Consider the following 21,151-nt stretch of genomic DNA (forward strand, 5'->3'; position numbering starts at 1 on the left):
AGAGGACCAAGTCTTCAGGGGCAGCCTGACACCGGAGCCTGGGATGGCAAAAATGAGGTGGAGACAGCAGAAGTGGTAAGGGAGCAGCACAGGCAGGTCTGAAATGCCTGAAGTGTGTGTACGGAACAGATGGGTTCCCTTGGAGCTGGTGAGTGTGTTTAGTTGTGCTGCCAGACTGCTGAGCTGCAGCAGCCAGAGCACGGTGCAGGACACAGGTTTGTGATGTCTGGAAACCTGCTTCCTCATTGCTCTGCTCTTCCATCGCCCCGGTGCTGGCTGCAGAGGACGTGCTCTCTTTCCATGGGCTGCCATGCAGTCCGTGTGAGCACCCTTGAGCAGGAAGCTCCAGCAGAAGGGTCCAGGTGCTCGCCCTCACTCAGCTTTGCAGCTGGCGTGCGGTGTCTTTGGGCTCACGGTGATATTTTAATTACAAACTGAGCAGCCCGTGCCCGGTATCGCTGCATCCATCGGGAGATGCGTGCATCGCTGCTGGAGCCCGAGGGCTGCCGTGTGCAGGCGCTGCCTTAAGCCACGTTCACTGCTGGTCCTCCGTGTGAGGGGCCCAGTGACAGCAGGTTGGTGTTGAGGAACTGATGGGACGTGTCATTAAGGGAAATGATTAACGGGAGGCAAACCAGGCAGCTGGGAGCGCTGGGGAGGGCTGTGCTCCCTCGGGTGGAGGGATGGGAAATCCCCGTTCCCTGGTGGCAGCAGTGGCTCTGCCCGCCCCGTGGTGCTCGGCTCGGGGTTTGCTCGCTTACAGGAGCGATTTGGTGTGATCTTGGGATGCATGGACAGTTGTAAAGCACATAGGGTAAGGCGGAGGTAGGTTTGCTTATCAGAGAAGCAGAGAGGGAGACCTCCTGCTCGGAGCGGGGAAGGATGCGAGGTCAGTGCCTCCAGCATCTAACAGGAAGCTCCAAGAGGAAGCATGGAACGTGACGAGAAGCGCGCTGAGCCCTGGGCTGCCCAGCACCGCTGGGTAGTGCTGCTGGCAGCCCTGAGCAGCGCTGGGCTGGGGCTGCAGCCTCTGCCTTCTCCCTTTCCCTGCTCCGACCCGAAGCGCTGGGCAGCGCCTGGCTGCGTGGGTCCGTGCTGCAGTCCCGCTTCCTCCTGGCATTTGTGCCTGGGGTTGGCACAGCTGAGGTTCATGCTCTTGGGGCTCGCCCTTTGGGTGAGCTCTGCTCGGTGCGCTGCTTTATGGCCGGGAGGGGCTCGGTGCTTCCTAACCCAGAGCAGAGTCACCTGGAGGGGCAGACCCTGAAGCGCTGCTGTGGCCATTGCATCACTGCAGGAGGCCCAAGCAGGGAGCAAGGTTCCTTGGCTCTGTTGGCTCTGGGGACCTGTGCTGCCGCTCCCCTGCCTGCCTGCAGAGCCGCAGCGCTTTGCCCAGGGCCCCCACGCCAGGAACGCAATTAGTGGCTCCGTGCCGTGGTCAGCATGGGGAGCCCGAATGGCTGAGGAGCAGCATCAAAGCCTCTGAACCACCTTTTTTTTTTTATTTCCATGGGGAGAGCTTCTAATTTTCTCAACGCATCCAATTAATGGAGGCAGGCACGGTCTGGCTGCTCTGGATTAGCGCTGGGGGATGGATTTGCCGTACTCAGGACAGGGTGAATGCAGGTGATGGCAGCCCCAGCATGGAGCTGTGCGGGTCCATTTCCAGCATGGCAAGCCCTGGGGCCGGACTGAGCAGTGCAATCCGTCCCACCCTGAGCCCAGCAGGGGCTGGGGTTGGTGCAAGGCAATCTGCAAATGCAGCGCTCTGCGGGCAGCTGTGCTCATCCCGTGGGTGAATTACCCCCCAGTGCTGGGCTGGCTGATGGAGGACATGGCTCGCTCAGATCCAGTTGCTGGACATCTCACTTCATCAGCATCGCTGGGTAATGAAGCAAAATGTGTCTGTAGGTTTTTACCAACGCTCTGTGCAGACGGCGAGGAGCTGCCCTCGGTGATGTACGCGGTGCTGTCACCGCCCCGTGATTCCTGGGGGAAGGAAAATGAGGGTAACACGGTGGGTGCTGTGCGGCACCACAGGGCGGGGAGCTCCGAGGAGCTGCGGGTTGATGCAGTGAGATCAGGGACCATGGGTTGGGGCAAGCGCGTCCTTCTGATGTCTGAGGGGCCCGGGGTGAGCGTTGCCCTGGGATGGAGCTGCTAATGAGCAGTGAGATGGCGCGGTGCAAGCGTGCCCTGTATTTAGAGAGAGGCGGAGGTGCGCGGCTGGGACTTTCCATTCATTCCCCCAGCTCTTGGAGCAGCTCCCCTCTGCCCTCCCCATCTGCATCCTCACTCTGGTTGTGGTGCAGCTCGGCGCAGCATGCGGGACGTGGCCCTGACGTGCAGCCCCATTCATCCCCCAGAGCCCCCAGCGCAGGTGAGGCTGCGGCGCGCGGTTTGCTGGCTGCACGGGCTATTCCCGGGATGCAGCAGCTCAGCATCTCCGTGAGCGTTATCTCCGAGCAGAATTTCTTCCCTACAGCTAAGAGTGGTGCTGGGCTGCTGAACTCGATCAGCACGTCGCGGGGTGAGCGGTCCTACTGCCAAACAAATGGCGTCTCTGCACAGCCAGGGCCTGGGACTGCTCTTGGAAGGACCCAGGGGAATAATCCTGAGAATGAAGGAATTCAAAGTGAAGAGAACTGGTGTACGGAAAGGGTTCAGGAGGGGCACGGGGGGGCACCGAGAAGGCAGGCGTGCTTCCATCCAAAAGGGCAAATAGTTTTAATCGATGGCAGTAAGTCAGTTCTGGGTCACGTTAAGCCCTCATCTCCCCCATAAGAACTCAGCAGAGAGGTCTGCGAGCTTCATCTGCACAGCAAACGCAGACAAGGAGAGGTGGGAGCCGTGTCCCGAAGCCCTGGCGGTGCCGTTTGGGTACGTGGTTTTGGAGAGCTGTGCTCCGGCACAGAGGAGCTGGGATGCTCCTGCCCACGGATTTTGGGCTGGGGCCCAAAGCGGGCACAGATGTGGGTGGCTGTGGTGAGGGCAGAACGGGTCGGGCTGGTGTCCCGGCCTGTTGCTTCTTGCAGGGGCCGGCTGAGCGCAGTGGGATGGGTGCTGGGAGCTGCAGCGCCTGGCACCGCTGTTGTGCTGTGGGTTCCCGCAGCGATGCGCAGCTCCCACTGCAGCGTGGTGGTTCTCGTCCTTGGTTCTGCTGCAGCACTCACCAGCAGCATCAGCAAAGCACCCGGGGAAGGTCGGGCTCTGCTCTCGTCCCAGAGCAGAGCCATGGGTACAAAGAGCCCCCTGCAAAAGAGCCTGGTCCCATGCACCTGTCCCTCTGATGTGATTTGTTCTGTGCCAATTTGAAGGGGACCAAGAGGTCAGCTGGGAAGGGCTGATGGAGCCCAGGCTTTAGCTTTTGGGCCTGGGTTGGTTTAGGCTGTAGGAAATAGGGAAGAGCAGCCACAAACCCACACCAGCATCGTGCTTTGTTCCCAGAAACGTGCTGCTTTGGTTGGCTTTGTCCATAGGGCTCCTGCAGCTTCTCTAGCATCCAAAATTGCCGGTGTGAGGCCATGTGTTGAGCTGCGCCCGTGGCCACAGCATGGAAGCCACAATTTTGGACTTTTACCCCCTGTGAAGGCGCTCGCTGCCCCTCTGCTGGGACGCGGCACAGCTGCACACTGGAACACTCCCCACGCTGGGGCGAGGTCTCCCATTCTCCCTCTGGGGCTCAGCTCCTTCCCCCACCCCCCCACCCCAAACTGGTTTTTCGAGTCATTTTTTCATGCAGCTCCATCTCCGCGGTGCTGGCGGGGAGGAGCCTCCCAGAGCTGCTCCTGGGCTCTGCCGCCCTCCCCTGAGTCCCTGCGTCCCATCCCCGCAGCCCGCAGCTCCGCCGCCCCGACAGCTCCAGCATCGCGCCCAGAGCCTCACCAGCATGTTCAAGGGGGTGGGCAAAGGCTCCCCGAGCAGAAGTGCCCCCAGCAGAGGTTCTCCGACCAAACCCAGCAAGTAAGTGCCATCCTCTTCGTGTGCCATCATCCACAAACCGGGAGGGGGGAGGTGGAGGGCTGGGGGCAATGCGCAGCCTTTGGGATGCTGCCCTAAGAGCATCGCTCATGGTGGCTCGGCCACAACGCCGGGCTTTGCTGGGAGGTGGTGGCCCTGGTTGCGTTGTCCTCATTTTATGTGGGCTTTGTGCTCCAGCCGTGGTGTAACCCAGGGTGCGTGGTGCCTGAATGTGCACTTAGAGCCGTGCTAATCGAGCAGCAAGCCCCGTTTTGGCAGGAAGGAGCAAGGAGGACAAATGCAGCCTCCTTGCTTGGGTGGAGCAGGCTCTGCTCACCGGTGAGGCAGAAACATGCTGGGATTTGGGATCCCGGGACTCTCTGAGTGAGGTTGGTGGGATGCTGCCCTGCGAAGTGTGGTCCCAGGGGAGGGATGCTCAATTTGGGGCTCCCAGATGGTGAAGATGGGTGAGGAATGGGTCTGCTGGTGGCTGCACTCATCCATCCTGGTGGCTGTGGGGTCAAACGGCTGAGGCTGCACCAAAAGGACCCAGTGCCCGCATCCCCCTCCAGGCAGGCCCCTGAGGTCTGGGGAGGGGATGCAATGGGACCGGGAGGGAAGAGAAGTCCTCACCTCAGATGGGATGTGTATGGGATGTGTCTCCATCTCACATGTAGATGTGGCACTGAGGGACACAGTGGGCAGTATTGGTGGGTGTTGGTTGGGCTGGATGATCTGAGAGATCTTTTCCAACCTCAGTGACTCTATGAGAGCACTGCACTCACCCCTCCCTTGCGCTGCGGGTTCTGGCTCAGGGTTATTTTCCACCTTCCCTCAGTGATTTTGCATTTCCCAGTGCCAATGGACCAGTTCTGCGGGAAGCTCGGGGTGAAAGGCCGAGGAAATCGCAAAGGGCAGGGGTCCTGCAGGGGGAGGGGGTGCTGATCCACGGTGGGCACAGCCAGCTGCCCCATTTATGGGGACCAAACCCAATGGCAGACAGCGATGGAACAGGGCTGTGTAGGATGGTGGGCTGGTCCCGCTTGGTTTTGGAGGCACCGACCATCACATGAAAGCTAATTGGTTTGGGTCTCAATCAGTGCCATCCTGCCACCATTAGCTGAGAAAACGAAGGTGGAGGAGCTGTGTCCAGCCACCAGCACACACTCTGCAGATGGCCCCCGGAACACCTTGGTGGCCAATGAGTGCTCCTGGTGGCCCCGAGGCCAGAGCTGAGGTCAGTGCCTTTGGGGCTCCCAGTTTCCACCCTGGGGATTATGGTGTGGAGCTCCCAGGGCCCTTTCCTGTCTCTGCTCGGTGAGTGGGTGCTGTGGTCCCACCTGAACGAGGCACTGAGACGGGGACAGTCCTCTGCCTGTTAAGTGACATTGTCCCTTGCGTGCAGTTGGATTGTCTGGAAGGCAGAAAGTGGTATGAGGAATGGACCAATTAATAATGATAATAATGGTGTTGTGCCTCTTGTAGGCCCAAGATAGCCCTAGGGAGGAGCAGGAGTGCTGTCCTCAGCCATCCCAGTAAGGTGGTGGCTCCCGTTTCCTGCCCACTGCTGGGCTGCCCTCCTGCAGCATCTTCACCCCAAAATGTGGGGCTGTGCTGTGCTTGGTTCCTGTTGTATGAAGGCTACTTGGGGTGGAAGGGCCACATCTGTGGGATGGGACAGGAGGGACAGCCCCGAGGGATGGAGATGGGGCTGTGTGGTAGGTGTCAGCATGGGTGGAAGAAGCCAGCTTCCCTCTCTGCACGGTCTGGGATTGGGATTGGAGGGATTACAGTGCTTTGGGTCCTCCTCCAAGCATGCACTATTTTTCAGTCCATAGCTTTGCTGTGGGTTGCTCTAAACAAAGCTGCTCCGTGCATCCGTCCTTGTGAACACAGAGCTGGGGCATCCCGGTGGTTCCTTGGCCAGGAAGAAGCATTATGGCCACGTACCCTCTGCAGAAGGCTGGGTACCAGGATCCTGCACTGAGCTGCTCCCCAGTGGGAGCCGAATTCCTCTGGGCATTGCAGGGTGACTCACGCTCTCCTCCCTGCACAGTCTGGGCAGGGAGGCTGGGTGGTGCCGAGGTGTTTGCTCATGGGACACCGCCTCATTCCAGGTGTGTCGGGAGGAGTGGGATGTTGTGTAACCCGCTGGGGAGGGGGTACCTCCTGCGTGCTCAGGGACATGGGGACCGAGCCCTGGCCCTGTGCCTCTTGTATGGCTTGGGGCCACCCTGCATCTCCCCAAGCACTGCAGTTTATGGGGCACAGATGGGATGGGGCTGCAGTTGCCGTGGACTGAGCTGAAATATGAGCTTGGCTTGGCGTGGCCGTAACGCTAAGTGACACTTTGCTGTCACCTGGGGCTGTGACAAATGGCTGCTCTGAACTGACCCATTCAGCCATGGGACAGCTGGAGCCTGGCAGAGCCATTAGGGCTTTCAGCTGATCCCTTGCAAGGTCCCACAGCTGCTGCCCCAGCTCTTCCCAGTGATGCAGAGGATCACCCTTCCCCACCCACCTGCTGTGCTGCTCCCACCCTCAGGTCCTCAGGCAATGAGCTGGCTGTGCTCATTGCCCGCATGCAGACAAATGCCGACCAGGTGGAGAAGGACATCCTGGAGACACAGTCCCTGCTCGCCCAGGTGAGCTGTGGCACAGGGCGGTGGGAAGGCGGAACGCTTTGCCTGGAAATGCAGTGCCTGGAATAACAGGCAAGGTGTCCGCTGTGTGCATCAGACTTTTTTCTCTGTTTTTCCTGGTCTTCAGGATGTCAGCAATGAACAGAAGAAGAAAGCCTTCGAGTTCCAGGCAGAGAATGCCAGGAACCTAAAGGAGGCAGAGACGCTGCTGAAGGACCTCTTCTTGGACGTGGACCGCGCCAAGAGGCTGAAACACCCCCAGGCTAACGAAATAGAGAAAGAGTGAGTGCAGTGGGGGGAGCTGGTGGGATGGAGAGCCTCCAGCCCAGAGCTGGGATCTGGGCTCCTGGTGATGCTGTGGGAAGGCAGAGCATCACCCATCCTCCCATGGTCTTCAGCCTTAAAATCAGGGCTTTGGCCAATGCAAGCAGAAAGAATTGGCGTTGGGTGTTCAAGAGTGAGGTCTTCATTTGGCTGCTGGTGCTTTGCTCCCCTTCCTCTCGCTGCTTCAGGTGGGAAGCAGGAGGAAAGAGTTGTTTCCTGGCTGGGAAGGGGCAGCCCTGGTCTCCTTTTCCCATCTTCTTCCTGGGTTGTAACTCCTGGGATGGGTGATGGAGAACCCCAGGGCTGGTGTAGAACGATAACAAACTTTTATGGGTTTTATGGGTGAAATGTGGGCTCCTTGAACTCCACCTTGGCTCTCCCCCTTCCATACTGACACATGATAATGTGCCTTTTTTCCTCGGCAGCATCCAGCAGCTCCATGAACGCGTGACGCAGCTGTGTGCAGAGTACCGGGACCTCTATGAGAAACTGAACGTCCCCGATATTGGGCCCAGGGTGGACTGGGCAAAGATCCTGGACCAAAAGATGGTAACAGCAGCTTCTTTCCACATGTGCCTCCCGACTCCTCCAAGGCCAGATAATGCCCATAGGGCTCTGCCAGCCATCGTGTGTTCAGCATCATGCAGGGATGTTATAGGTTGGGTGGTGGAGCTAATTCAAGTGATCTGGATAGGAGAACTCTCCTTCCAGATCTTAAAACCCATTGGAGGACCCTCTGGATTGACCCATTCAGATTAAGAGCAAATAGAAGGGGATTAAGTAGAAATGCCATGATAAAAAGATAGAGAATGTGATGTCTTCAAGGACTTTTAGCCCTGCATCCTAGGGTACAGCTGACTGTAAGGTGTTGGGTGTCTCGACTGCCCAATCTGGTAAACACCACAGAGACCCCCTCCCTCCCGAGTTGGTATCGGATCTTTCCATACCCTGCCAGCACGCACTGTGGTTTCTCCCTGAAATATGCCATTTTGCTTTACTTTACTTCATTTGCACAGAAACAAGTCAATGCAGGACAGTACGGCCCCGGCATGTCAGAGCTGGAGAAGCAAATAGCTGAGCACAATATCCTCCAGAAGGAGATAGAAGCCTATGGCCTTCAGATCAAGAACCTGCGCTGCAGGGTAAGGCATCCTCCACCCCCTCCTTGTCCCCTCTGCTTCACCTGAGACCCCAACCATGTGTCCCGTGGGCTCCTTGCCATGGTGCTGCAGAGGGCAGGGGGAGAATAGACCTTGGGAAGAGCCAGGCAGAGGCCAGGGAGGTGGTTCTATGAATCAGCTCCCCAGCATCTCTCAGCGATGGTGTTTTGGTAATAGCTATTGTTTTGGTAACAGCTATTGTTTTGTCCTTTTTTTTCTTGGTCTTGGCTTTGTTTTAACTCAGGATGTGACAGATCTGAAGAACCAATACAAGGACTTGCTGGTAAGGTTCTTGGTGGTTTTCCGGACAGATTGGGATCTCGTAGCAAACTAATTCCTTTCCCAATGGGCAGGGAATGCCTGGGTCAGGGCAGGAATTTCCTCTGGGGTTGCACAGTGGAGTCATGTCCCTCATTTTCTTGGGTGCAAATGGAGGGCTGTGGGTGAAGATTGCACCTCTTTATGGGCTGTTGGTCTGGAGCTGCCAATGCGCTGTGAGATGCAGCAGCAGGAAACCCCATCCCACTGACCATCCTATGGGATTGCAAATGTTGAGGCTTGCCCTGATCCCTAACAAGGACTGAGGAGAGGAGATGGGCATCTGGAGCAAGGGAAGTGACCCAACACTCTGGGCTTGGCCTGCTGGGTCCGCAGGGTTTGACGTTGAGGAATGCCATTGTGAGAAACATAGCAGAGCTGGGGCTGCTCTCAGACTGCCCAGGGCATCATTACACACCTGAGATTCTGGTTAGACAAACACATCTTGTTTGTGAGAGAGGGAAAGGCCCCATCAGATAAGAGTGAGCAGAGATGTCTCGCCAAGGTCTCTGGGATTCTTCTGCTGGATGTGCAGCGTGGGGGGCCCTTGAGAGCACCAACACCTCTCTCTCCTCTGCAGAAAGCTTCCATCTGGCGAGGGCAGAGCCTGGGCAGCCTGTACCACCACCTGCAGGGCTGCACCAAGGAGCTGGGCTACCTGACGGAGCGGCAGACCCGCATCCTGAAGCAGGACTGGAGCGACCAGATGGCAGACGTGCAGAGCATGCGGCGGGAGTACGAGGTGAGCTCCAGGGACGGCAGCGTGCCAGCCCATCCCTACCATGCCCATTAACCATGCCCCCAGGTGTCACACCTCCATGGTTCTTGAACACTTCCAGGGATGGTGACTCCACCAATTCTCTCTTCCAATGCACTACTGCTCTTTCAGAGAAGAAATTTTCCCTCCTATCCAACCTGAACCTCCCCTGGTGCAACTGAAGGCCATCACCTCTCATCCTGTCAAGTTTCTCTTTCCCCTCAGGACTTCAAGTCCAAAGAGCTGCTCAGCCAGGAGGAGTTCGTCAACAACCTCCAGGACGATGGGGACAGGATGATTGAGCTGAAGCATCCCGCCGTCAAACCCATCCAGGTGGGGAAAGGGCTCTCCTTCCAAACCCTCCAAGAGAATGAGAATGCTTTACGCAATCTGTGCCCCAGGAGGTTGGAGGAGCCCACTGAGTTGCACTCTGTGCCACCACAGGCTCACCAGGAAGCCCTGAAGAATGAGTGGCAGAACTTCCTGAATCTCTGCATTTGCCAAGAGAGCCAACTGAAAAGCGTGGAGAACTACAAGAAGGTAAAAAAAACAGTGAGGAGAGCATGGACCACGGGGCTGCACGGCTGTGCCAGAGTGGGCAGAATGCTTGCTGCTATTACCCAGTACATGTCCATTGGCATGGCTCGCACCATGGACAGCTCTTGTCCAAGCCCATGCTCTAGGATGGTTGTGGAGTTCTGGGAGCTGTGGGAGCATAGCTGGGAACTGAGACACCCCACCAGACCTGGAGACAGCAATGTTCTCCCAGCTCTGACTGTTTTCCTGCCCATGTCTCCAGTTCCAGGATGATGTTGAGACTGTGAGCCGCTCCCTGAAGAAGATGGGCTCCGATCTGGACACCAAATACACCAAGTTCAACAAGGACAGCCCTGGCGTTGTGTCGGATCTGCTGCTCCATCTGGAGGTGAGGTCTTTGGGACTGGTGGCACCAGCTGGGCTTAAAGAGATCGTGCATCCCTGGTACAAAAATGCTATGGCTTCACCCCTAAATAAGAGTGAGAAAGGGGAAGAGGTGGGTGAATGACCCTCCTGGGGCAGCTCCTCCCACCTCAATGCCCCCAAGAGCAAGGGAGGGAAGAGAGAAATCTGACCTCAGGGGAGAGGTGCGGGTTGGAAAGGAACATTTGCCCGGGAGAGAGGGAAGGGATACATCCAGTGTGGGATCTTCCCATACATTTCACTGCCAAGAGGTGCTGGGATGTCAGGAACTTCTGACACTGGAATGCGGTCGCCTTTTGGCAAGTCTCTGCACCTCGTCTGAAAAGCAAAACTTCCCCAAGAGATTTAATGTGTGGGATCACTGAAGGTTAACTCAGGCTGTCCCTCCAAGGGCAGATGTGCTGGGAGGGAAGGAGACGGGAGAGTGGTGATGCAAGTTCACTGGGGGGACATTGTTTAGTGGTATGGTGGGGATGGGCTGATGGTTGGACTCGATGATCTTAGAGGTCTTTTCCTACCTTAATGATTCTGTGATAACAAAAAGGGAGAGGAGGGGACATGGAGGGATCAAGGATGGAGAAGCTCCTGCCTCCACCCTCTCAGTGAACACACAAGGATGGAGAACTGCCCCCCAGGTACCCACTGCTGTGTGACCCCTTCCTCTTCATTCAAGCACTGTCTCCCCTGCTTTGTCCAGAATGACGAGAAGGCGGTGAAGCAGGCAGAGAAGAGCATTGCTGACCTGAAAAAGAGGAGCATGGAGATCAGCCCTCTGAAGCTGCGCAGGATGCGCTCCTCCCAGCCCCTCACCTTGGACACCCTGTGTGACTGGGATGCGGGAGAGGTGAGAGACTGACTGCTGGGTCCATCAGAAGAGGCAGGAGTTGGTTTCTTCTCCAGATCTTGCTTCCATGCCTAGTGCTGCAGAGGTGAACCACTGCGTGGGTTTTGTGTTTGTCCCAGGTGCAGCTGACCAGAGGCGACAAGTACACCCTGAAGGACAACAGCAACCCAGAGATGTGGGTGGTGCAGAGCAGCACTGGTGTGGTCCAGGAGGCCCCTTCTGCTTGCTTCTCCATCCCTCCGCCAGACCCCGAGGCCATGGACAAGGTCAATAGGTGAGTCTGCAGGGTGATGTTGAGCTTGCTCCTAGGTCATCAGCAGCACAACTGCCTGAACCCCAGGCCAAGAGAAACATAAAATACCATCTGGCCCCCTGTTAAAGGGTTGTTCCCTATGACCCAGTGTCTTCTCCTGTCTCCATTCCTCATCAATGCTGTGCACCATGCAGACCTTGCTGTCAAAGCATTTTTGGCAGACAGGTTCTATTTCCTCACCCAAACACGTGACTTGCATAGGTTTGACTAAATTCATTGCAGAATCAGACTGCAGCTGGGACTTGCCAAACAGGACGGAGCTATCTGTGCTATCTCCTTTCTGCCCGCCCCAGCGGGGAATGACAAATGTTCCTCAAACCATGAACCACCATTCACTGCTGTTTGCTCAGTTGGTTTGTGAGGTTCCCACAGAAGGGGGGGATAATGCAGTGAGCTTTGGCATTGCTCCTTTATTGTGGCCCCAGGTGCTCAGGTAAATCAGCACTGCTCACGTGCTGCAAGAGTTTGCCCACAGCCCAAATTCAGCGTCATTGGGTGAGTCTGTGGTGGGAGTTTTGTTCCCATGCCGTGAGAGTGTGATTATTGCATGATGGATTTCTTTGGATTTATTTATTATGAACTTCATGAGTGCTTTCAAACAGAAAAGAAAAAGTTTGCAACACCCTCCTAGGTAAGAGAGCCAGGCTGCAGGCTCCCGGAGCAGGTGGGGCTGTGTTGGGACTTGCTCCATGGTGTGGTTGCTGATGCTCGGCTGATCTTGCAGGCTGGAAGGGGAGCTGAACACGGTGAAGCAGAAGCGAGCAGCAGCTCAGAGCATGCTGAGACGCAGCCATAAGGAGACGGTCCAGCCCAGCCAGCAGGGTATGTGTGCTCAAACCCAGCCCCACGCATCCCTTCAGCCAGCATTCACTGGGCAGCCTGGTTGGCATTGGGATGCATCATGTCCTCCCAGAAAGAGCAGTGATGGAGTGACTCAGGTGCAAGAGCTTGACATCCTTGGGCAATTTACTTCAATTCTCTGCTGCCCTTCTCACATCTCTGAGTCTTACCTTCAGCTCCACTGACAGCTGTTGGGTATTTAGGGATAATGGGGGATGAACCTATCATAACCTTAATGAAGCTTTCTTTGGGGCTGGGTCTCTTCACTACCTGAGGGATGTGGAATAAGGAAGGAATGGTGGTGAAATCCCAACCCTTGGCCAGCTGTCATGAGAAGTAGTTGGAGCTTTGGGGATTGTGCATGGGAGAGCCCAGGGGGAAAGTCTGTGTCCCAAGACTGGGATGGAAGACGTGCAGTGAGACTGAACCCAATCTGTGTCTCACTGCAGCGCTGCCCAAGAGCACCCCTGTTGTCCAGGATGACCCCCAAGCTGACCAGCTTCTGGGTAGCCTGGATCGTGTTGGCAAGGACCTGGTCCAGGTAGAGAAAGAGGTCCTGAACCGAGTGAGGTCCCCAGTGAGCTACACCGACCCCACAGACGACCTGGCCAAGAGGATCAAGCAGCAGCAGGTGGGTGCTCCTGTGGGGAGGGGAGGGAAGCATTGCAGTGTTGGCCCAAAACAGCTGACACCTGAGTTACGCAGGAGATGACTTCAGCCGTTGAAGTGGAACTGGGTAGGGTTGATAAGAGAAATGCAGTCCCTTCCCTTGGCCCAGCTTTGCAGCCAAACGGCCCATTCATTTTGGAGCCATGGACCAGCCAGTCCTGGGGAATCCTCACTCTTGTTGTGGGGATGCTGTCACCATTTACTCTCAAGTCTGCAGCATAAAAGACAACGAGACAGAAGGAATCAATTCAAGGACAAACTTCAGGTCAACAGTTTGGTGGATGTGAAGGGAATAGGAAAAGAGATAGCGCCCTGAAGCCTCCTTCCAATTCTCTGTCTGCAGTAGTAGTTCAGTGCGTCTTCACCCATGGGTGTTTACCCAGCCCTGGTAGATGATGGGCTCGGGTATGTTTCTTCCCTCTTCCTTCCCCACACCCTGCCATTGCCAGACAGCAGCAGTCTGGATGCCCATGGGAGGGCCACCACACCCGTAGCCCCAAAAGCCACCCCTGAGGGAGACACGTTTTCGCAACGGCACTGTTATGACTACGCTCGGTGACTCTGCTCCCATCTGATGTGCCAGGAAACAACAAAGAAACTCGAGAGCCTGGGGGCAGCCAAGGATGCCTTGCAGAAGGAGTGTGAGACCTATCTTTCTAAAAAACCCACCAGCACCTCGGCTTCCCAGCTCCCCGTCACGCTGAACGCCCTGAGGAGCAAATACAGCGATGTCAGTATGCTCTCCAGCCTGTACAACGAGAAGTGAGTGGGAATGAAGGGAGCAAGGCACTGCTGTGCCAACAAAGAGCGTGAGAGAAAATGCACGTGGTCTATGTGGGCATGGGTTGAGGGCTGTCTAGCCCAAGGGAGATTGGAAGCCTTCCATCCATCATCAGAGGTATCTCTGCAGGACTTTCTGTATGTAATCCGTGGTCAGATACCCCAAAGCTGTACAAAGTCCACAAAACTGATGTGTGTCCCAGCAACACTGCATGCAGTCAAGCACAGCTCACCTGGCTTCTGGCAGGGCTGTGAGTGCATGCTGCTTGTTCCCAGCCATGCTGCAGACGCTTTGCTGTTGAATAAGCTTAAAAATGCAGAATTGGAGAGAAGGGGAAGAAATAAAGTGGTCTGGCATAGCTAACTGTCATTTTTCCCTCCCTCAGGGCTAAGGCTGCTCTGAACCTGGAGACTCAGATTGAGAACACAGACAAGATTGTCAGCACATTTGAGGCCAAGCTGGCTCAGGATAGCATCATTCCTGCATCTCCTAATGCCCTGCAGGACCGAGCCAATGACCTGCAAGTAAGGGAACATCAGGCTCTTTGTTAGGGTGGGGAGATCTCTCAGCCCAGTGGGGAGAGCTGGACGTGGCTTATTTGAGCACTCCAAGAACCCAGTGATGGAGCCTTTCTAAGGTTTTGTTCCTCGTGTCTCAGCTCCCAATCTCCCTTCCCCATCCTTGACTCTCACCCTTGACTCACAGTGACCCCAAAACTTCTCCCTTCGGCTCCACGCTCCGTCCAGCCCACCCTGCTTCCCATATTCTCCCACATCGGTTGTCTGTCTTGGAGAGCCCTAAGAGCTGCAAGTTAGGGATGGCGCTAAGGAGGGTGCTTCTCTTCGGTGCTGCCAACCCAAATGTATCTCATCCTACAGAAGATGAAGCGGGACCTGGTGGCCCAAGAGGACTGCGTGCTGAAGCTCAACCGTGGGCTGAAGGACGCCGAGCACAGCTGCAGCGCCGTGCAGAACAACTTCCAGGAGTACTGCCCTGACCTGCCCCGGCAGAAGCGCGAGGTGCAGCTCCTCAACGACCGCTACCACGCTGTTGCAGACCAGCTGGACCAGCGGTGAGGAATGCAGCTCCCTGAGCGCAGCACGGGCTTGGAGTTCTAAGCAGATTACTTCTGGCCATTTGCTGAGCCAGTGACCCTACACGGAGAGCCATTTTGTCAGCCCCGCGTTTTTGTTATCTTGGCCTGGCATTCACCAAGGTGCCTTTTTAGGAACTTGCACATGAATCTTTACCCTTCCCCTTCATATTTCTGTTCTGTGCAGAGAGAAGACCCTCCGAAATATCATCCTCACCTACCAGCAGTTCCAGAACTCCAATGAGAACCTGATGTTCTGGATGAACAACCTACCCAAGCACCAAGTGAAGACCACAGATGGGCCAAGCCAGATCAATTACAAGCTGCAGGCACAGAAGGTGTGTTTCAGGGCAAGGACCACAACCTGTAACATCACAAGTATGGGAGGAATTTCCTTTTGGGAATGGTATGCCAAGTGGCACCAGCCAGCTCTTGAGCAGCCCCTAAGCTGGCTCACTCAGGTGATGGGATGTGGAGGCCTCTGGGTGGTATTTCAATTCATTCTTAACATCATTCATCTCTCCTGCAGAGACTGGTGGAAGAGATTGAAAGCAAGGAGTCTGAGAAGAACGCCGTGGTCAGACTGTCCCGGAATGTGCAGTCCACCCTCAATGTATGGCTGGGTTTTCCCATGTAGCACTCCCTTACCACCACCTCACCTGAGAGATCCCAGCTGACCCTTCTGTTTTGGCTCTGAACAGGACTATGAGCTCCAGGCAGGCAAATACAGCTCTTCTCTGGACCCTGCCCTGACGGACTTTGCTGCCAAGAGGCTGCGGGTGACCCCTCTACAAGAAAGCATCCAGGCCCAGGTACCACGTTAAGACAAGTGCATAGAAATGGTTGTCCTGCTCCTGTGTGCTCTGCAAACCTTAATCCACTCTTAGAGCCACATCGTGACCCTATGCCCAGGGACAAATGCCACCAGCCTTCGGCAGGACTGAGCCAGAGCTCCTGTGCGCTCTTCCCAGTTACAGCCCACCTCTCCCGTGTCACCTTGGCTTTACCAGCTGCCATCCTTGTGTGGTTTAAGGTGAATCTGGAAGCCTGAACACTGTGTAGGGTCTCCTGCATAAGTCCTGAGATGCTCTGTATCTCATTTTCCATAGAAAGTCAGATGTGATGACACCAGTCCCTGGGATAGTGCAGCACCCAATGTGTGCTGGGTGAAAGGAGGGGTTGGCAGAGTGTGACATCCAACAGATCTGTATTGGGGAGAGTGGGATGAGGCTCTCACCACTGCTCCTTTTCCAGGAAAATGATGTATCCAAGCACTACATGGAGCTGGCAGCAGAAAACAGACAGCAGCTCAGCCGGCTGGAGTTTGCCAAGAAGATTGTTGAGAAGGTACCAGCTAAGAGCTTGTGGATGGTTGGGGTACGCTGGATTGTGGTTGGAAGCGGTCCTTCTGCAGCTGTAACAAGGCAGCATGAAGCACCTTTGTGCACTGCAGCACCTCCCTGACAGGTGGAAGCTCTTTAAGATGTAGCTGCTTGAAATGGTGCTCATGTGTCCTCATTTGCCACTTACAAGTGGCCTCATTTAGGCACTCCCTGGGGTTATCTACCACTTCTGCCTCCTGCTGTGCCCTGCTCTGTGCTAGGTTCAGAGTGAGTTGCTTTCCCTACTCTTTTATTTTCGTTTGCTTTCTCCTTGCAGAAAGAAGTGCATGAGGACATTCAAAGTGTGCGTGAGCAAACCCAGCAATCTGCAAACAAAGCCGTGTCGAGTAGGGAATCTGAAGGGCTGAAATCACAGCTGGAGGAGGAGAGGAGGAACGTGGCCAGGATTGAAGAGGACCTGGAGGAACACAGGAACAAGCTGCTCATGCTGAAGACTCAGAGGCCCATTGAAAGAGTGGAAGAAAAAGAGGTGGTGGAATATTACAGAGACCCGCAGCTGGAGAGCAATCTGACTAAGACGACGCAGCAGATCCAAGAGGAAGGTAAAAAGAGGCAGAGCCTGCAAGAAGACATCGAAGTGATGAGCAGGAAGCTTGCCCAGATGGAGAGCGAGAAGAAGGCTGTTCCTGCCCAGCTCCTCACCAAAGAAATAACAAAAATTGAGAAAGATCCCAGCCTGGATAGCCAGGCAGCCAGCTTTCGGCAGGAGATCAGACGTCTCCAGGAGGAAAGCTTGGCTTCTGCTTCTGAACTGGAACAGTGTAAGAGAGAGCTGCACGTGCTAGAGAGAAAGCAGCCCAACATCCGAGAGAAAGTGGTGGTGAAGGAGCTGATCAAAATGGAGAAAAACCCAGAGATGCTGAAGTCCGTGAGGAGCCTGCAGCTACAGATTGATGAGGAGTCCTTCAAGAGGAAGTCTGCAGAGGAAGCGATTGTGAAGGTGAAGAGCAAGATTGAGGAGGTGGAAAAACTAATTGATGCTGCAGAACCCAAAATTATTGTGAAGGAGGTGAAGCAGGTAGAGCAGGACCCGGAGTTACTGAAAGAGTCTTCCAAGCTTAAAACTCTGATTGAAGAAGAGAGGAGTAAGAACTTGGTGCTCGCGGGTGAGCTGGGAGAGCTGCAAAGCCAGTGCAGCATTGCAGAGAAGCAAAAACCAAGGGTGGAAGTTAAAGAGAGGGTCAATGAGATTTTCATGGTGGATCCTGAAACGGAGAAAGAAATTGCTCACCTGAAAAGAGAGCTGCAGGAAGTTACTCTGAAAAGGACAAAGGTCGACAGCGAGGTGGAAGAGGCCTTGGCAGAGCTCAAAGTCCTCAGGTCACAGAAACCAACGGTGGAGCTTAAAGAGGTCATAGAGGAGGTGGTGAAGCATGAGAAGAGTCCTGAAATTCTTAGAGAAATCGATAGGCTGAAACAGCAGCTGAATGAACTAGTGAACACCAATGGCAGGACTCAAGAGCAGCTCATCAGGCTGCAGGGTGAGAGGGATGAATGGAAGAGGGAGAGATCCAAGGTGGAAACGAAGCTGGTCAACAAGGAAGTCATTCGGTATGAGAATGATCCACTCTTGGAAAAGGAAGCTGACCGCCTCCGCCAAGAAGTGCGCAACATGTCTCAAAAGAGGAGAGCTGCAGAGGATGCTATCTATGACCTGCAGAATAAATACATGCTCCTGGAGAGGAGAAAGCCAGAGGAAAAGGTCATCGTCCAGGAGGTGATTCTGACTCAAAAGGATCCCAAGCTCCGAGACGAACACAACAGGCTGAGCCGGAGTCTGGATGAGGAGGTGAGCAACAGGCGGCGTCTGGAACGTGACGTGCAACAGCTTCGTGTGCTGGTGGAAGAGCAAGAGAAGCTGCTCAACTTCCAGGAGGATCGAAGCAAGAGGCTTGCACTGGAGAAAGAGATGAGGCAAATTACCTTGAGAATAAAGGAGCTGGAGGACAGCCCAGTCCCGGTGCAAGAGAAGATCATTATGGAAGAAGTGGTGAAATTGGAGAAGGATCCGGTCCTTGAGCAGTCTGCCAGCAACCTGCGCCTGGAGCTGGACCGGGAGAAGATGGAGGTGCTGAACTTGCAGAGAGAGTGCAAGAACATGCAGATGCAAGTTGACGTCCTGCAGAAAGCAAAGTCCCAGGAGAAGACCATCTACAAGGAGGTGATCCGGGTGGAAAAGGACAGAGCGCTGGAGAGCGAACGCACGCGCATCTGGGAACAGCTGAACAGGGAGAGAGGGGCCAAGCAAAAGGCAGAAGAGGAGGTACGGAGGCTCAGGGAGAAGATCGAGAGAGCTGAAGGCATGAAGAGGACGTGGGCTCGAGAGGAGACGGAGCTGCAGAAAGCCAGGAACCTGGCCATCCAGGAGAGAGCCAGCCTGGAGAGTGAGCTGCGGGAGCTGGAGAGGCAGAAACAGCAGAAAGTTCTGTTCCTTCGGGAGGAGTCCAAACTGCTCAACCAGCGGACCGAGAGCGACCGGCAGAAGAAGAAGCAGCTGGAACATGAGTTTTCCTTGCTGGAGGCAGATATCCTGAGGGAGAAGGACCAGATCTACAACAAGGAGAGGTTCATTCGGGATCTCCGGTCAAGAGTCAGCAGGGAGGAAATTAATCACGAGACCCAGATGAGAGAGACCAACCTCTCCACCAAGATCTCTATACTGGACCCCGAGACGGGGAAGGATATGTCCCCTTACGAGGCCTATAAGAGAGGTATCATAGACAGGAGCCAGTACATCCAGCTGCAAGAGCTGGAGTGTGACTGGGAGGAGGTCACCACCCTGGGCCCAAATGGGGAAGTCTCGGTTCTCCTGGACAAGAAAAGTGGGAAGCAGTACTCCATCGATGATGCACTACGGCTGAGAAGGATCACAAAGGAGGAGTACCAGCTGTACCGGGATGGCAAAATTCCCATCTCTGAATTCGCCTTGCTGGTGGCTGGGGAATCTAAGCCTCCCTCATCCCTTTCTATTGGTTCCATCATCTCCAAATCCCCCATCCAATCCCCCACCACCCCGCAAACCCAAAGCTTTTTCCCCCCAGGGTCACAGAAGGGCTTTGGTGACGACGCGTCCCCCATCGCTGGGGTGTACGATACCACCACTGACACCAAGTACAACATCAAGACCGCTGTTACGAAGAAGCTGCTTGATCCCATGACAGCTCAAAAGCTCCTGGAAGCCCAGGCTGCCACGGGGGGCATCATAGACCTCCTTTCTCGGGACCGGTTGTCGGTCCATAAGGCAATCGAGAGGGGGCTGATCGACAGGACCTACATGCAGAGACTGCTCAATGCCCAGAAAGCTTTCACGGGGATTGAGGACCCAGTGACCAAGAGAAGGCTGTCCGTGGGGGAAGCAGTTCAGAAGGGATGGATGACCAAGGACAGTGCCTTCCCCTATTTGGAGGTCCAGCATCTAACTGGAGGGCTCATTGACCCCAAGAAAACCGGTCGCATCCCCGTGCTGGAAGCTGCCCAGATGGGCATGATAACGAGTGACCTGGCCAACAGGCTCCAGGATGAGTCCAGCTACGAGAAAGATCTCATTGACCCCATCACGAAGGAGAAGATAAATTACAAGGAGGCCATGGCTCTCTGCCAGAAGGATTCTCTGGGCAGCCTGCTGCTGCTCCCAGCCGCATCGGAGGGCTACCAAGCCTTCCGCTCCCCCAAGCTCTCACGGTTCAGGCATTGAATGGATTGGTCCTTTCAGGCATTCATCCCTTCAAAGCACCTCTCCCTGCGGAAGCAGCAGCGATCATGGGAATGGAGCATCTAGCATTTAGAGCTGCATACTCTTCTGTCTTAGCTATCCCTGCTTCCCAGCACAGCTTGGCCACGTGAGGATGAAAGCGTGATCAAACATGTGCAAGGAACTGGGCACGCAGGTGCCACTGTCCCCCAGTGTTGCTGTGACAGCAGAGGGGGTTTGCTTGCAAGAACTCTGATGGCAGTAGGTTAAATGTGGCTGTAGCCAGAAAGGGGGAGAGCCAGAGTGTTTTCAAGTTGGGTCATTCTTCTGCATGCAATAAACGTAGAAATTGCGTCCCTGTGGCTGTGTTCTCTCTGCAACCTGTGGCTGCAAAGTGGCTGATGGTAGGGGAAGTTCTCCCATGCAACTGTATGCCCTATCTATAGAGGGTTTGCAGGCTCTTGATCCCCTGGATCTCACAGCACTGAACTGAGCAGAAATTCCATTCTGTGAGTCCACGGTTTTAAAGTTTTTGCTATAAGGGGTGCCAGTGCTGTAGGATATCTTGGGTTGGTTCACAGAGCTGACAGATGAAGCTGTGCCTCAAGCGAAAACCCAACCAAACCCCATTGAAGTGGGAGGTTTTGGGGCTTGTCCTGCACCCATGCTGAGGCAGATGTGTTGCAAGGGATGGGCTGACCTTCAGTAGCAGTCTGCTGATGTTTGCAATCCATGGTGATGTGAAACTGCTTTCTACAGCCCTTGGCTGTGGGATCCACCCAGAAGTACCTGAAAATCTGCACTTGCTTTTTTTTCTTTTTTTTTTAAGCTGAGCTTTCCCTCTGTCACTTCCAGTGTTCAGCCCTTGCTGAAATAAGCAGGTCCCATCTCACACACGTCCCTGTTGAGATAAGAGGTGAAATGTTCTTCCCCATTATGGAGAGTCCTCTGGATTTGTGGGATGAGAAAAATGACCTCTTACTGACATGAGCTGCTCTTCCACCTCCAGCAAGGGTTCCTTTAGCTGATGCTGCTGGGAAAACCCAACACAGCCAAAACAATCTGTAACAGCAGACATATTCTCCCCATTCTTCCCCCATCAGAGCAGCAGGGTAGCCTGGATTTCCATATTGCCTACCTGGGGTTTGGAGCCTGGGCTCCAAGAAGAAGCCCTGCTCCCCTTGCTTATGAGATACTTCACATTATTAAAGCAGTACGATGGTCACGTGGTGACTCTTTCCTGAAGTGCTGCTTAAAAAGTTTTAAGGAATGCTACGTAACTAAGGGATGGGAGTTCTGGTAATTAGGCAGTCGGTTAATCGTTTTGGATAATGTGCTCCTTGACTGTATGACGGGGATAATGGGTATTTATCCAGGGCTGGGTGAAGATGTTAAAGAC

At 54.9% G+C, this 21,151-nt stretch overlaps 1 protein-coding gene across 7 annotated transcripts; it reads left to right on the forward strand.

Annotated features, from left to right (window-relative positions):
- EVPL (envoplakin) lies at positions 55 to 20,114 on the forward strand. Of its 7 annotated transcripts, none has more exons than XM_021414872.1 (23): positions 57 to 75; positions 3,833 to 3,960; positions 6,503 to 6,602; positions 6,727 to 6,881; positions 7,349 to 7,472; positions 7,940 to 8,065; positions 8,328 to 8,366; positions 8,982 to 9,143; positions 9,384 to 9,491; positions 9,603 to 9,698; positions 9,958 to 10,083; positions 10,816 to 10,962; positions 11,082 to 11,236; positions 12,000 to 12,097; positions 12,565 to 12,746; positions 13,368 to 13,546; positions 13,951 to 14,089; positions 14,444 to 14,637; positions 14,846 to 14,996; positions 15,188 to 15,271; positions 15,360 to 15,470; positions 15,913 to 16,005; positions 16,318 to 20,114. In XM_021414872.1, the coding sequence occupies exons 2-23, from the start codon at positions 3,887 to 3,889 to the stop codon at positions 19,753 to 19,755; spliced, it is 6,081 nt and encodes a 2,026-aa protein (XP_021270547.1). In that variant the 5' UTR covers positions 57 to 75; positions 3,833 to 3,886; the 3' UTR covers positions 19,756 to 20,114. The 7 variants fall into 7 exon arrangements, with proteins under 7 accessions (XP_021270548.1, XP_021270547.1, XP_021270543.1 ...); XM_021414868.1 differs by lacking the exon at positions 57 to 75 and adding an exon at positions 130 to 148; XM_021414871.1 differs by lacking the exon at positions 57 to 75 and adding an exon at positions 182 to 575.

Source organism: Numida meleagris, chromosome 17 (assembly GCF_002078875.1).
Source record: "Numida meleagris isolate 19003 breed g44 Domestic line chromosome 17, NumMel1.0, whole genome shotgun sequence".
Lineage (NCBI taxonomy): Eukaryota > Metazoa > Chordata > Aves > Galliformes > Numididae > Numida > Numida meleagris.